The following is a 16,717-nucleotide window of genomic DNA, read 5'->3' on the forward strand; positions in this document are numbered from 1 at the left end:
GTTTATGTCAGTAGATTGTATATGAACATAATAATCCAAATAACAGACTAAACAGAAAGGAAATGGTGATTCAGCTGGAAACATGGCAAGAAAAATCCGTTAGTATTGTCAAATACATCAGGAGTAATATTTTCTGCAAAGCCCAAATGATTCTGGTAGTCTACGTCTCATTCCCAAAAGTCTATCCTAATACATTCAAGAAAATTAATTTGGGTTAATTAAAGAGACAAATTTAAAGTGCATTAGGATATATCCACATAGTGAAAAACTATCAAGCTACCAAATGCTTTTGTCAGTGGCAGCTTTTGCATGTCCCTAGCCTGCTGCAAAGTGGAACACATTAATTGGAACAGTCATGAAAGCATAATATCATTTTTTTAGGTTTTTTGGGTTTGGGGTATTTTTCCTGGCAAGATTTCTTTTTCTTTTTGCTTTGTTGTACCTTAGTTATACATTAAGCTTAAATAGATGCAATGGACGAAGACTGGTCTCTTTAATTCATATATGTGCACATACGTACATTCACAGCTCCTTATTCCTAAACAAAACTGGAATACTGCTTAACATCTGCCTTTATTGCTATGCCTTGTAAGAAGTGAAGAAAGGTTATTTAGCAGATCAAAGCAGAAGTGTGACAAAGTGATAACACTGTGTTTGAATCTTCCTCCGATGGTGACCAAATCACACTAGTTAGATGCTGTAATGCAGGCATCTTCCAGCCTGGAGCCAGCATCCTTGCAGACTGTCAAAATACTGTCTTTCAGCTGGCAGAGCAATGCCTCGATGCTGGCTTTGTAATATGTTGGGAGGCTGTTTGTAAAAGAGGGCTTTTAAGTCCATGAGCACTGCCTGCTTGGCTTAAGATTAGAAATTTGCTGGCTGTTTTCTGATGGGTCAGCAGAAGGTGTCTGGAAATGTCTCAGAGCGCTGAGTTTGCGGTGGCAGATTTGTGGCAGTGAATTGCAAGGAGCAGCGGGGTTTGGTGAGAGAGGAAAGCTGCCATTCTGAACTGGCCTGTAGGTTAGGAGTTTTTTTAAATTGGGAAACTTAGCAATGAGGTATCAAGGCTTTCAATGCAAGAACTATTTACCCTAGGGGAATGTAAATTACCCTATGGGAATGTAAATTACCCTATAGGAATATAAATTTAGTGTATGTGGTAAGTGTATGAATAAGTTTGTTGAGTCAGCTTAGGATAAAACCTGACTTCACCCAAACATCTAATGAGGCGTTTTATTAGCCCCAACATTTAATGAGATGGTTTATTAACTGTTTATGCAAAGTGAACAAAATGCAAATTCCATTACTTTCGTTATTGTTTAACTCATAAAGCATATTTTCTAAGAAACCCTTGACCTCTCATTTAAAACAAATTTCATCACCATGTTTTGATTTATAATTTCAAAGACAAAATGGTCTGTTGTTTCTAGAAGTAACCTGTTCAGGAGGGATCTGAATCTATGAGATGTTTTGTTCCCCCTTGACTTCACTGGAGTGTCATTAATTCGTAGGACAGAGTCCAGAAAAATGACTAGGATTATCCCAACAGCAAATTTTACAGTGCTTGTTTGTGAGTGTTTTCTTTCTCAGTCAGTGCTGAGAGAATTGTTGTGCTTTTCATGCAAGAAGTTACTATAAATAAAAAGGTCTTGATTCATCACTGTGTCACTGCAGAGTTACATCACTGTCATTCCCATATGAATGTCTGGGATCTTAACTGTTCTTTTGCAGCCATAAGGAGGTCATTCACATACTTAGTTTTATGTCTTTGGAACTCCTTCAGTCTTTAAAATCCCACAGTGATATTTGAAAAGCATAATATTTAAAAATGGAAAGTCCTATGTCCAAAGAGTTTGGGAGAGAACAGATGTCTTGGAGGAAGGGAAGTGCTCACTAGCTACTTAATACTGGCGTGTCACAGCATTCTGGGGGAAGATTAGGAGTGTTTTGAATAGGGTGTTATTTTTATAGCATTCTACTGATGTAATACCAGAGAAACCCAGCAACAGGCTGGTCCCAGGAAATCCATTGAAGAGTTACGACACTGTAACAGAGATCCTGTGGTTGACAAAGTGTGTTACATACTTCTGATGAATTTATGTTTTGTTCTGTTTTCAGTGTCAGCCAAACCAAGACCTCACAGTGATGAATACACAAAGAAGATTCCACCACCTAAGCCGAAACGAAATCCAAACACTCAGCTAAGCACATCTTTTGATGAAACGTATATCAAAAAGCATGGCCCTATGAAGACAACACTCACTAGGGATGCCTCTTTATCGCAGGTCAGCAGTCCTGCTCCAGACACAGAGGAAGAAGAGCCTGTTTATATTGAAATGGTTGGGAATATTCTCAGAGACTTCAAAAAAGACGAGGATGACCAAAGCGAAGCAGTCTATGAGGAGATGAAATACCCTATATTTGATGATGTAGGCCAAGATTCAAAATGTCAATGTGAATATGACCATCACACTTGTTCTTCTCAGTGTGCTACTCCCACAGTGCCTGACCTAGATTTCACCAAGTCTTCAGTGCCATCTACTCCCAAGGGCTTGCTTTGTGATATACCCCCACCATTTCCAAATCTGCTTTCTCACAGACCTCCACTGCTGGTGTTCCCACCAGCACCAGTGCAGTGTTCCCCGAATTCTGACGAGTCTCCTCTAACTCCACTAGAGGTCACAAAGCTTCCTGTTTTAGAAAATGTGTCTTACATCAAACAACAAGCTGGAGCTTCTCCATCTTCACTGCCACCTCATACACCAGGCCATCAAAAACTGGAGAAAGACCAGACACTATCTCATGGAACTAGCACCCCTGGGCACACCTCCTCACCTCCTCATCCTTCTACCTTATACAGAACACAATCTCCACATGGTTACCCTAAAAGTCACTCTGCCTCACCTTCTCCTGTCAGTATGGGTAGGTCTCTTACCCCCTTAAGCCTCAAAAGACCTCCACCTTATGACTCTGTACATTCAGGAAGTCTCTCAAGAAGCTCTCCATCAGTGCCTCATTCTACAGCCAGAAACACACTGCAAGAAGGAGGAAAAATGGTAAATGCCTCGGTCAGCACCTACGGGTCATCATCTCAGAGTGGTTCCCGTTCTCGGACACCCACCAGTCCTCTGGAGGAACTAACTAGCCTCTTTACCTCAGGACGAAGTCTCCTGAGGAAGTCCTCCAGTGGCAGAAGATCTAAGGAACCTGCAGAAAGTAAGTTCTTGATGCAATTTTTCCTTGTTCTTCCTCGTATAATAATATCTTTCACTATATTGCACTAAATCAAACACTTGCAAAAATGGAATACTTGATTCAGAAGTCTGAATTCCTAATATAAATTTCTTGTAACAGGAAGGGAAGTGATTATTGTTAAAATTCCTTTAGTCTTCATATTGGTATATTTTTAAGATTTTTAAGTATGCATACTGCACTACAGAAGTACAATTCATGGGTTGGTCTTGCAAAAGGAGTCATTTTTCATTAACTTCTCCAGTTGTAAGGGGTGCCGTGTGAGGTGGGATCTTCCCACCATGTCACATCCATCTTTTCTTGATGGATGCTAACACACAGTAATTGTCCAAGCAGTTTGTAGCAAAATAACCAAACAGTAGGTTTTTTGGCAAAGATACATTGATTGCCCTTAACTTGGCCAGTGATCACGGCGTGTATGACAGCAACCAGAGGTACCAGCTTAAACCATTCCTCCTTTCCACTGCCTCCTTCCATCCTGTGCCACAGAGTATCTCTTTCAGCTGTGCTAGTGTGACTGGTTGGGAGGCCACATTGTGAATCGATCTGAAAACCAACATGACCTATAACACATTACCCACACACAGAGAAAAGCAAAGCAGGAAGTTGTGCAGGAAAACCTTAAGCCAATATTGACTTTTCATATGCTGTATCATAAAATCATTGTCCCACATGTATTCAGGTTTACACAATGTAAACCTATTTCTGAGCTAGTGAAATATGGAAACTCCTAATGAAATCAGCAGGAGTCACAGGTGTGAGTGAAACCAGAACCTGGCACAGTATTTTTGTTCCAAAAACACTCCCATTCAGTGGTGCCAAAGACAACGTCTTGCAGTGGAAGGCAGCCATAACACCTTTTGTCAGAGTGCAAAGAGGGCTTGGTACACTTTCTCCTCCAACTTCAGTAAAATCAGTTTATGACTTTGAATTCTTGACACCTGCCTAACAGAAAAGCTCTCTTTGGAGAACAGCTGATCTTGTGTTTGTGTAAGTGCTATATTATACCTGTTTGGCAGCTGTAATATATTAAATATGATGTGATAAACTATGCTGGTTTATACCTGATACAGGAAAGTGTTCTGGTTTCCAGGCTACCATATCACTACAGAAGTGAAGTGAACTCTGCACTGCCTTTCTGATTGTGTTTGTGTCGCTCTGTTACATTACTTGTCGCAGTGTGCTCATGTCATTTTGGGGCACGCTCAGGGGGCTCATAAGAACACCGCCTCGGGGTTTTCATGGGCAGAGGTTGCCCTGAGCGAGTACATGTAAACATGTAAGTATGGAGAAGCTTGGTGGCGGTGGTTTGGGTTGCAATACAAAGCATTCCTCCTGATTCATGGACTCCACTGCCCCAACCTCGGCCATTTTATTCTTATTTATCTCTGTGCAAATCAGGAATAATGACTCTGAAATCAGAAGGTGGAGGTGAAAATGTAGTTACCAGGATACTGAGAATACAGCTTGGTGCAGCAGTTTGCTTAATTTGGCTTTAATATTTTTGTGGCCTGCAATCATAAATACTGTTACGTGACAGTCTTAGCTCCATGATTCAGTAGGGTTTCACTGCATGATTACAGTAATAAAAATACAGTAACACTGGATTTGTGTGCTGGATGGAAACAAGTTTGAACCTAAAAGGCAAGATGATTCTTGTAATTGGGGACAATTATGAGGCATGTGATGTGACATTTATAAATAATTGCAGTGAAGCAGTGGGGAGATTTTGGCAAAGTGTAGACAATATTGAACATTATTAAGCATGCTTCTTATTCATAATTGAGCAGAAATCCCCTGTAAACCCCATGCTACACCAGACCTATTTGGGGAGCTTCATAAGTTGGATGGTTTTATGCTCACCGAGTAGGCAGAAGTACCAGGTTTGGAATCTACAGGAATTCCTGCTGCAAATGTGGCAAGTGGGAGATTTCAGCAAATCTGTGCTGCTGTCTCATACCTGTCTCCAGAAAGATATTCTCTATATTCCACTTGACTGAAATTGAAAGCAGACCTTTCAAAGGACTTTTCACTGACAAATTTAAAATAAATCTTGCCCTGCAGATCTGTGCGGAGAACAGCTTTCTTCTTGGCCTCTCAAGGAGCATTCTGCTTGCTCCTTAGGAAGTAGTGCTCCTTATTGGTCACGAATGGTAAGACAAGTAAGGACAAAACATTCATGTTATAAATAGACATCAGTGGTAAAAAGACTCTGGAGTGCAGCTGTGTTGAGTAAATGAACAGACTGCCCATCTAATCCGATTGTAATTTGTCTGGTATTTACAGTATGACCTAATCCTGTGGGATTACTGCACTGAGCAAGAACCAGGTTTGTGCTCAGATATTACAGAGATAGAAAACACTCCAAGATTTATAGAAAACACATACATGTCTAGCATTTTGTGTCTACGTTAAAATGATCCACCATAAGAAATCTAAATTGTGGGATTTTAATGCAGAATCTGACCAGACTGTCACATTTACATGCTGTGATTATACAGTGATAGATAGCGTAGACTGGACTAATCATGTGATCTGTTAAAGAAATCTTGCTCCTACAAATCACACTGGAAGCCTAAGGCCCTCATACAGTTCTGAATATTTTTTTTAAGCTATGGGAGAAGAAGTGCATAGCATAGGACTAACTGGGACTGCCGTGGTTTTATAGTTGTCACTTTAGTGTAATTTGCTCTCAGCATACAGAAAGATTTCCAGAATCTAGAGGATAATAAATGCCAAAAAAAAGAAGTTATATGGCTCTTTTGAAATCATGCTAGGACACTAAGATTATTTGCTTCTAAAATATAAAATTATTCTGAGCACATCTCAAGCAACTTTCTCATTGAATCCTCCAAGACGTAGCCCTCTGTGACTTGTCTGAAGCTCTCACTGCCATATGCTAGTCCAAAAAAAAAAAATAGCACAATACTAAATTTTGTATTCAGCAGAGCGTATTTGGAAAATATTGCAGCAGTTACAGAGAAAATTCTTTATCATCTTTATTGTTATTACTGCAACTGATTTTGTAGAAATTTGGCATCTGAGTCCAAACTCAGAATTTATTTTTGTTTTGATCAGATAGTAATCTGAGGAGGGGGTTATGTATCCTCTGTTCACCTTCTTTTTTCTCCTCAGTCAAAACCATTTGTAGCTTTTCTTTAAAACAACTCAGGACTTTGCTTTGAGGTGCTCCATTTTGATACAGACCTCAGATGGAAGAAAGTTTTTTCTTTGATTATGCAAATGCAATGTCTTTGGCTGAAATGCCAGAAAAAAAAAAAAAAAAAGATATTTTGGGCCCAAAGAAACGAGAACCTTACATTAAGCAAATAATGTATGTCTGATGTAATACTTCATCAGAGACACTTGGGTCCCAAGCAGATGCTAGGGCTTAAGACTTCTAATGGTTGTCCGGTGCCATGGATGTCTTGTTATGCGAAGGCTGGGGAGGAAGTAAAGACAACTGCAGATCACACCTTGGTCAACTGTTTTTATTGCTTCCTTAAGCACAACGCTGTATTTCAGATTAAAAATGCTTCAGAGTAAACTTGTGTTTTATAAAATGTATACAGTTGGACTCAATGATCTTACGGTTGGACTCGGTGATCTCAAAGGTCTTTTCCAACCTAGATGATTCTATGATTCTATAATGTATTTGTTGGCTTTTATTTTGCAGCATTTTTGAGTGGGTTTCTTTTTGAGCAGGGGCACTGCACAAACCGTATTTCCAGTTTAATATACAAGCCGAACTGTCCTTGTAGCCTTTCTGTATTATTTTCTTTACTCTTCTGCCATTTTTCCTCTTTTATCGCTCTCCATTTTATTCCTATAGAGCTCACTGGAATTGCATTAGTGGGATATTGGGATAAATCAGTGACACTAAGGATGGCCGTCACCTCAGGGCCAGGTTTGCTGAGGATATGAGCTTCTGCTGAAACCGCAGGCATGTTGCTGAATGCACTCAGCATCCACTGGCTACAGCTGTGATGTGTGTATCTGGATTTTATAAGCAGCTCACTTATTGTGCTGTGTTCTTCTAAAAATCCTCTTGTGTACTGTTAGCATCTTAAATATGCATTACAGCACAATTACGAAGGTGGGGAGAAAAGAACAAAGAAAAATAAATTGTAAGGCCAAATCAGAAATGAAAAAAAGTTGCTGCAAGATGATCACAAAGAAAGGCAAGAAAGATGAAGAGAACCCCTACGGAAAACTGAAGAAAGATGTAGAGCATGAAAAATGTGAAAGAGTGGAAAAGATAGATATTATTAATTGTCATTGACTGTTCTTTAACCCTTCCTGCTTTTGTGTGGGATAACATGGTTGCGTGCCCTATCAGTTGGCAGACCCCTGTGAAATATAAGGTTAATCCTCAGAGGTCAGAGGGAAGCTATTTAAAGGGTACCAATGCTGCCTGGTGTCCTTGGGCTGCTGCAGTTGTGTCCTTTCCTAATGCAGTTGGAGGGTTTTTAAATATGACGGCTCAGTCCAGCTGTGTTGAATGACACAGCTTTTAGCGTATGCACTGTGACCCGTGTCCTTCAGTGAAGAGGGAATTACAGAGGGAGAGAGGGAGGGAATGGTCTTGGGATTTTCTGGGGCTGTATTTGCTGCTTCTGTCTTTTCTGCGCCATAGAAACATGCTGTACTCTGTGAAAATATACAACTGAAGTCATGTGCCTATAGGCATGCCCACATCCTAGAAAGCAAAACAGAGAAGCTGCTGGCGTGCATCTGAATTGCGCTCGCTTCAAGGCGGTACATTTTTTTCTGTGTGAAGTGGTCCTATAAACTTCTGCCAGGACCAGCCCTTTCTGTTTGTGTATTGGTTGTTTCCATTTGCTAAGGCTTCAGTTTCCTCGTAATTTCCTGGGAACTTCGTGCCTGTTTTGAGCAAGTGTTACAAATATTCATCCTAATGAACTGCACAACATAATATTTGCCTCTGCTGTGTGCCCTTGACTCTGTGCACAAGGTGTGAGATCAGGACACGCGATGCATCGCACTTCCTTGCTCTTTTTCATAGCTGCTCTGCAGGGCTTCGTAGCTGCTTCGGCTTTTGCCTACAGAGAGTTTCACTCTTCAGCTTCTTGTCACGTATGGGGAGGGAATTTCATCACATATGGGGAGGAAATTTGTGAACGTGCTACTTTGAAAATTCAGTAAAAGTGTTTGAAAATTGGGATAATTATTAACATTTCCTGTTCCTGGCTGGTACCCACTGCATTAGGAATCTGAAACATTTTATTATAAGCTGTAAAATAGTGCGGGGAGGGGTGCAGAAGTGGCTCAACTTGTTAAAAAGGAACTTGTGCTGATTTCAGGCAGCTGAGACCCTCCCATGAAGAAATTGTGGAGTTAGAGGAGTTAGAGTGGAATGCTTTCCAGGGAGCTAGAAAGCAGCTTTAGGTTCCCCGTTAGATGGAAAAGTATGTTGAAAAAGAGAGTTTGGGAAATGAGTGAAGCGAAGATTCACCCCATGTGGGTCTGTTTGTTTGTTTATACTCCACCTCTGTGCATTAAATGCAGGATGAGGGACGTAGACACCCAAGGCAGGATTTCAGCTTATGTATTTCTAATGGAGTTAGGATGATTGCTGGCCTAAGGATGGTGGACTTGGTGTATGCCATTGAACTGTGCATACTTTCTCATTTGGATACCTGTTCAGCCTCTAGTATTCTGAAGAGGAAGAGCTTGCCTGCAAGACTAGGCTGGCCATAAAAAGTATGATAGCTACTCAACTACATAACATTGCTCAACTACGGCATAGCTGAGTCAATATCAGAGGCTGAAATTCGGAAGCCTATGTCACTCCTAACCCCTGGGTTAATATATTTTCTCTGTTTTTATATAAAGGGATGTCAGCCAAATTCTCCAGCCCTTTTCTGCATTGTAGCAATTCATTGCATGCGTTTTGGATGCTATGTTCAGTTAATGAGATAGCTACAGCTTTACAGAAATAATACTGCATAACTGAACTTACTCCTGAACCTTTGAGCCAGAGGTGTATTAGCTTCTCTGTTACAGGTGAGACAGCTGTTTTACTGGAAGCTACCTTTTCTAGTCTGATGACCCATGATATATATGAGATTAGACAAGGTGATCACAGCAGTCACGTCTTGTTTGACAGTCCTGAAAGCAGATCTGAAATAAAAGACTTAGAGGAGGGAGCAGGGTGAAGTGCCAGAGGAAAAGGAATACAGGGTAAGAGAACACCGGTTTTGAACAGAATGATACTCGCTCACCTCTGGAAGGATATTGCCGTACCACAGTTAGTTGCATTTAGTCAAAGCCTGAAGAAGGCTCTGTCCTTGTCCGTCAGTTACTATCTGTTGAGATATAAGCAAGCTAAGGAGTTGCAGCATCAGAAGTACTTTCTTCAAGTGCTCACTTGTGAGTGCATATTCAGAGCAAGAGCTGTGTACCCCTGCACACATAAAGGTCATGAGCCGTCTGGTCTGCTGGTCTCAAACTCTGCGCTTCACTAAGGGATGGGCCTGTTGGGGTGAGTGTGCAATGTTGTGAGACAACTGAAAATGACTGAAGTGGAAACGTGGGGACCACCAGCATCCTTTGGGAACCAAGCTTTTGGGAAAAAAAAAGATTCATTTTGTAGCTGAGTGGTCTTGAGCACTGCTTCAGCCATACCCGTTGTTGTCTTTCACCAGTAATCCTTGGATTCCCTAGTGAAAAGAGGTGGGTATACTAGACTAAATATTTTGATTCAGACCAACTAGCCTGGCCAGCTGGAGCCTCTTACATGTTGAAGCTGACATGTGTTGCCCAATTAACAATCACGGGAAATAATTGGAAAGAAAAATCAGAACATGACAGTGAGGTGATTCAGCTACGCACAGAAAAGGCAGGAAAGCAATGTTTCACCTAGGTTTACTCTAAGTGGGAGTGAGCTGAGAAGCAAAGGTACAAAGAAGAAATATGTGAAAGGAAGGACGGCAGCTCAGTGGCAGCTTGCATGTCGCCAGGTGCTAATCCCTTGCCGTAGCTACACCATCACTGCCCTGTTTTGCATTGCGTGCCAGTAATTCAGTTCTTTCTCAGCACCAAGGGTAATGCCAAGTTTGAGAACTCGTTTTGAATGTATAAATCAGTAGGTACCTGCTTCTTGATTGAAATGCATGCTGTATTGTTTGTTGTCTTGCTTCTTTCACACAAAAGTGAGTATGTCTATTTTAAGGGCATTTAGTCATTCAAGTCACTAATGGGTGGGATGTCCCCTCCATTTTTAAGATGAAGGAATGTCTTTGTTACATACAGTTACTAAAATAGAAAACATGCATTTTGAGATGATATGCAATGGTTTTCCTAATTGGTACCATGACATTGTCTCCTCTTCTAATTCAACAATTTAGGCTCATCAGAAAATCAGGTCCTCCTGGGATTGTGACAGTATACAGAAGCATTGAAGAAGATGTAATTTCATAAATAATTGCTCAGGTTTTTCTGGAAACAGCTGCTGTTTCTGATTGATGTAGATGGATTTATTTATTCCTTCTGTTTATATTACTTGACTGCTTGATAAAATTTCTGGTTAGCAATTTAATCAGCATTTCTAAGCCACTATCCATCATATTTGAGAAGTTGTGGCATGCCGGTGAAGTTCCCACTGACTGGAAAAGGGGAAACATAACCCCTATTTTTAAAAAGGCAAAAAAAAGGAAGACCCAGGGAACTACAGGGCAGTCTCACCTCTGTGCCTGGCAAGATCATAGAGCAGATCCTGGAACCTATGCTAAGGCACATGGAAATAAGGAGGCGATTGGTGACAGCCAACAGCAGTGTTGGTGGATAAGGGAAGAGCAACTGACATAATCTACCTGGAATTGTGCAAAGCATTTGACGCTGTCTCACACAACATCCTTGTCTCTAAATTGGAGAGGCGTGGATTTGACGGACAGATCACTCAGTGGATAAGGAACTGGCTGGATGGTTGCACTCAAAAAGTTGCAGTCAATGGTTCGATGTCCAAGTTGCGACTAGTGATGAGTGGCATTCCCGAGGGGTCAGTACTGGGACCAACACTGTTTAACATCTTTGTTGGCAACATGGACAGTGGGATTGAGTGCAACCTCAGCAAGTTTGCTGATGACACCAAGCTGTGTGGTGCAGTTGACAAGCTGAGGGAAGGGATACCATCCAGAGGGACCTGGACGGGCTTGAGAGGTGGGCCTGTGCAAAGCTCATGAAGTTCAACGAGGCCAAGTGCAAGGTCCTGCACATGAGTTGAGGCAATCCCAGGCACAAATACAGACTGGGTGGAGAATGGATTGAGAACAGCCGTGAGGAGAAGGACTTGGGGGTGTTGGTTAGTGAGAAGCTCAACATGAGCCGGCAATGTGCTCTTGTAGCCCAAAAAGCCAACCGTATCCTGGGCTGCATCAAAAAAAAGAGTGGCCAGCAGGTCGAGGGAAGTGATTCTGCCCCTCTACTCTGCTCTGGTGAGACCCCACCTGGAGTTCTGTGTCCAGCTCTGGAGCCTCCAACATAAGAAGGACATGGACCTGTTGGAGCGGGTGCAGAGGAGGGCCATGAAGATGATCAGAGGGCTGGAGCACCTCTCCTAAGACAGGCTGAGAGAGTTGGGGTGGTTCAGCCTGGAGAAGAGAAGGCTCTGGGGGGACCTTATAGCAGCCTTCCAGTACTTAAAGGGGGCTTGTAAGAAAGGTGGGGAGTGTAATGGTAGGAGAGGTAATGGTTTTAAACTGAAAGAGTGTAGATTTAGATTAGATATTAGGAAGAAATTCTTTACTGTGAGGGCACCTACTTCTCTGTGTCGTGAATAAGCAAAGTAACATGTGCTGCACTTAAGGACATAGATAATGATAACAGGGTTTAAGTGCCATTGATTTTTTTTTTTCTTTTTTTTTTTCCCCTCCCCTGATCAGAACTTTCTAAACCAGAGAAATATCTTGACCTTTAGGCCAAATCCTCAGCACTCATAAATCACTGCTGCTTATTTGAAATCAGGAGAGATACTCCAGTTTACACCATCTGTGTCTCTGGCTTCAAGAAAATAAATGTGTCCTTTGTGACTAGAACAGCTTGTATTCAAAACGATGTAGTCATACAGCAGGATGGTGAATGGAAGAGTTTATTGTCTTTTTATTTCAAATAGGACCACAAAATTTATGAGCATTTTATGGGTGCTCAGCAATAATGGTAAGAAGTGCTTATCTGGTGATGTTTTCTGTGAGCATATATTACCTTCAACTAAACTGCTAAATACAATTTCTTAAAGTTTCTCACTGTGTTTTTTAGGGAAGGTGGTATCAGTGTAGGGTATCAGGGTCCTCCTTTTGTGAAAGAACTAAGGAAAAAAAAAGGGGGGGTATAGGAATTGAACTACTTTAATGGAATTTAATGGAATGGTGCAGTTTTGTTTACGTAGCCTCTACTCAGGAAGCTGGCACAGCCACATTGAATGAAGCCAACCAGGCCAGCAGTGACAGAGGTTTGAGAGGACGTGCCCAGAGCTCAGAGGGCGGCAGCTGTGGCACCCAGGGTGGGTGTCTGTCCCAACCCTGCGCTCTCATCGGTGTCCTCCTCCCTGGGCCTTCTGGATTTGGTAGGGAGCCATGCTTTATTTCTGTCTGCTAGGACAGTGAATGGTTGTATTGAACACAGACACGTTTAAACTTTATACCCTACAGAGCTTGTTAGGGGATTGTCTGATTATTTCTAACCTGCTGTCAGTTTGAAATAATTTATTTGAAAATAATATGGAGCCTCTTGCTGGAGGAAATGTCTAGCGTCAGCTTTGGTTTATAGTGCTTTTGTGGAGTGTCTTACTAAAATCCTATCATGTGTTGCGGCAATTGGAGAGTTAGTAGTTTTAAGTAGGAATTCCAGTTCAGATGTGAAAAAGATATCTGTGCACGTTTAGCTGTAGGAAAGGGAGAAAGCAAGTCCATGAGAGTGTAGGCCAAACCCATGGCTGGGGACTGTGCTGCATCTTTTTGTGGGTCGGGTTGGCTGGCTGGCTGAAGCGATGACTTTCAGGGTGGGACCAACTGGTGCTCCTGCCTTTGGCTTTGGCAGTACAAGGCTTCTTTTTCAAGGCAGCTGCTGTATCTTTCAGAACTTGTCTTTATAACCAAGCACCGGATGCTGAATTGCATTTTTTCTAAGTTAAGAACCAGATTTTCTCTGCATTAGGATTCAAGGGCATTTTTGTTTGTTAAATCCTAAAAGTAAAAGCAGAGACCGTTAGTAGGAAGGCCTACATTGACTGGGTTTGTTTTTAAGCACTATGGTGTTCATAAAGCACTTTGAACCAGATTGGACATGTTCCACAGGTAGGTATATAAAGATAGCACTTAAGTCTGTTCACTTAAACTAAATCACAGGTAAGGAGATCACAGGTATTTTTAGAAAAAATAACCCAAGTCCCCCAGCCCACACCACCACCACCAAGCCAAGGACTGTAAGCTTTAGGAAGGTGAAATACTGTGCAAATTTCAAAGATAGCAGAATGTAATGGTTTCCCCCAATTTTATTGTGAGTGAAAAAACAGTTTTGCAAACAAAAATCTGCTTTTCTTCCAGAAGCTGGAATATCTACATCATAGCCAGAGGAGCTGCTTGGGATCGTTGTTAAATGAACATGCCAGCTCATGGTCTGAAACCTGATTTCATGATCTCTTGAGCTACTGTCGTTGCATCTTTACAAGAGATGAAGTTTAATTGAATGCCATATCTGTACTTAGAGTGACACACGTAGAAGCTTTGTGACTTTAAGAGAAGATGGTGGGAACTTCGGGAGGAATAAAGGAAAGAACAAGGTTTCCTCCCTTAATTTTGAAGTCTTCCAAAACTTCTGACTGCTATTTCTCCTCTCGATATTTCTTAAAATGCCTTTACCTTACTGATCTGTGACTCACAATTTCTTGAGCTAAGTGGTTTATATATCCATTTTTAAAAAATGTACTTTTTTTGGCAGTCTGATTTGATTCCTGGCAGAGTGAGCGCAATTCTTAAACCCCATCATTAAAGTGCCACTCCAAAGGTCCTTGAAGTATGAGATAAGATGTAGTTCAGGAGATCCCGTTATAAGTTATGGCAAGAGAGGTCCTCTCCTTGTCTTAGGCTGCTGTTCCTTGCAAAACCACCCTGCAAACCAAGGCACTTAGGTATCCAGAATGTACCAGTGAATAATAAAAAGACTAAGAGAAGAATAGTGGATGGCTGCATGATACTCTATGCATTTTTGTCCGTGTATTATCTAACCTATTATAATATTTTGATGAAAAGTTTTAGACTCTTAACTAAGAAAAGATGGATATGCTTCTCCTTAAGTTTTCTCTGGAACTTCCAGGAGTCTACCAGTAACAAGATAAAACAAAGATTTAGAAGCAGCTTTACTGGGTAATATGTGTAACATTGATTCAAATATTGAACCGTGAAACCATAGAGGTGTACAAACATGATACGTATAGATAAGATGAGAAGTACAGGAACATTGAGGAAATAATTGTCAGGATAATAATGCACATTAAAAAATTAGGTTCATTTACATTCAATTTGATGTGAAGGTTCAGATTACTTTTACTCCTCTCAACAGAATTACCCATCCCTAATAATTATTTTTTTTTGTTAAAATAGTAACGTGCAATTAGCACTTTATCTGGTATTGAAGAATGAGTAAGGAGTACTATTGTTCTTGTAACTACTCATGTGAAAAAGTGAAGCTGCATGTTTAATTTTGCTGGAGATGGAAATGACTTTTGTGTGTGTGTGACTTAAATTCATAACTCAAAAAGTACTTTCTTCTAGGAAATCTGTAGCTATTTTACTGCTCAGGTAACGTTTGCATAATTTATATTTCATTTATATGTGGCGTAACACATACAGAGACACCTGTCCCAGCCACACTAGCTGCTCTGCACACTTGTGAAAGCCTTACGAGCATGGGCATCGGCCGGAGCTGTATAAGGCCATCTGCAATTCTACTTATTTCCTCAGGATCTGAAGTCTGTGCTGCCATGGCTTAACAGTTGCTTAGCTAGCAAGAGCAAAACCTGATCACAAAATGAAACCTCCAATTGGAAATTGGGGAGGGCCTAAAATGATTGACTCTGTTAAAAGGCATGGAGAGACAGAATGACCTATGGGTTTCACTGTCTAATCAGAAGAAACCCTGAGTGTTAACTTGCAGAGCAAATAGTTCCCGGGACACTGACCCAGCTAGGCTTGGCACACCGGCTGCATAGAAACGCCTGGATGCTTGTGCCTGGCTTTGTAAAACTGAGAGCAAAATTCAGGAAGGGCTAATGTTAAGACAACATCAGGATTTCCTCTTACTGGTAATGTGTTGTGCTAGAAGGAGAGCTGTACAAATGGGACGCTTGTTCTAAGGCAAATTTTCTCATTCATTAATGGAGATAATAAAGAGAAAAGCATTGATAAAAATGTTTTTCATAAAGGTAGTTAAAATACAGATAAAATAGCCAGGAAAGAGTTTATTTTCACTCCAACTTTCTAATTGATTTTTGTAATGTGAAAATATGAGAGTGAGGGTTTCTGTACCCAGTTTTCACAACCAGTGTCCATTACTATCTCTGCATTTTTCTGACTAACAACAGATTCTCATTTACTACTGAATCTGGATGAAGGCATACATTTTAGAAGTGAAACTGGTAAAACACGGAAAAACCCTGCATTCAAACTGCTGATATAGTTCAAAGGCTGTTTTTCAGCAGAAAACTTGACCAAAAAAATCTTGACAAGTTTAATATAGTCAGCAGTTCTCTGAAAGATTGATATTTTTGAAGTGAAGCTTTGAAACTCAAGGTCATGAACTTTCTACAAAAACATTTTTCTTAAAGTGTCTGTATGTTTTAGCTTTTTTGGCTCACCCTTCTCTTCTGTTTTCTTGCCATACTGTGCTGGGACGTATGTGCAGTGCCCATCAAACCACCATTTCCTCGTCCAGACATGAAGGCTGTATATTTAAGAACCTGAATAACAGAATGAGCGTGCAGTGAAATGAACAGGGTTGGGAAGGAAAGCAATTAAGTAAGAGCAGGAACCATCTTCTCTTTAAATTGAATGCTAGTAACAGCTGGGCAACATTTTACCATCACTGATTTCCACAGTTTAAATGCATGTTTCATTTAACAGTGTTTTCTTTGATCTGTGTTGCGTTTAGGGTGGGCATGGCAGTATATGCTTGTGCTGTATATGCTTGTCACTAAGTAGTCTAAGTCTGGTGTCAGTGATACCAACAGAGGAAAGTGGGGGAGAGAAGAGTTTCACAAGATGGCCGCATTCAGACTCTTCAAACCACTCATCTTACTTCTTCTCCTACTTAAATCCTGTTCGTTATGCAGAGAGACATAGACCATGTACATACCCATCTACAGGTATGAAATTTATGTGCACACATTTACTTGTTTGACCGAAAGGTCAGCCTCGATTATCAGCAGGAGATCCGGGTGCACAAACTATGT

General features: G+C 41.0%; 1 protein-coding gene across 3 annotated transcripts in view; it reads left to right on the plus strand.

The window, feature by feature from the left end:
* NYAP2 (neuronal tyrosine-phosphorylated phosphoinositide-3-kinase adaptor 2) overlaps positions 1 to 16,717 on the plus strand; it is a 146,258-nt gene that overhangs the window by 85,177 nt on the left and 44,364 nt on the right. For all 3 annotated transcript variants that reach the window (XM_074591635.1, XM_074591634.1, XM_074591636.1), the window contains one exon: positions 2,119 to 3,216. In XM_074591635.1, the coding sequence (XP_074447736.1) occupies positions 2,119 to 3,216 (1,098 nt within the window). The remainder of the gene's footprint in view (positions 1 to 2,118; positions 3,217 to 16,717) is intronic.

Source organism: Larus michahellis, chromosome 6 (assembly GCF_964199755.1).
Source record: "Larus michahellis chromosome 6, bLarMic1.1, whole genome shotgun sequence".
NCBI lineage: Eukaryota > Metazoa > Chordata > Aves > Charadriiformes > Laridae > Larus > Larus michahellis.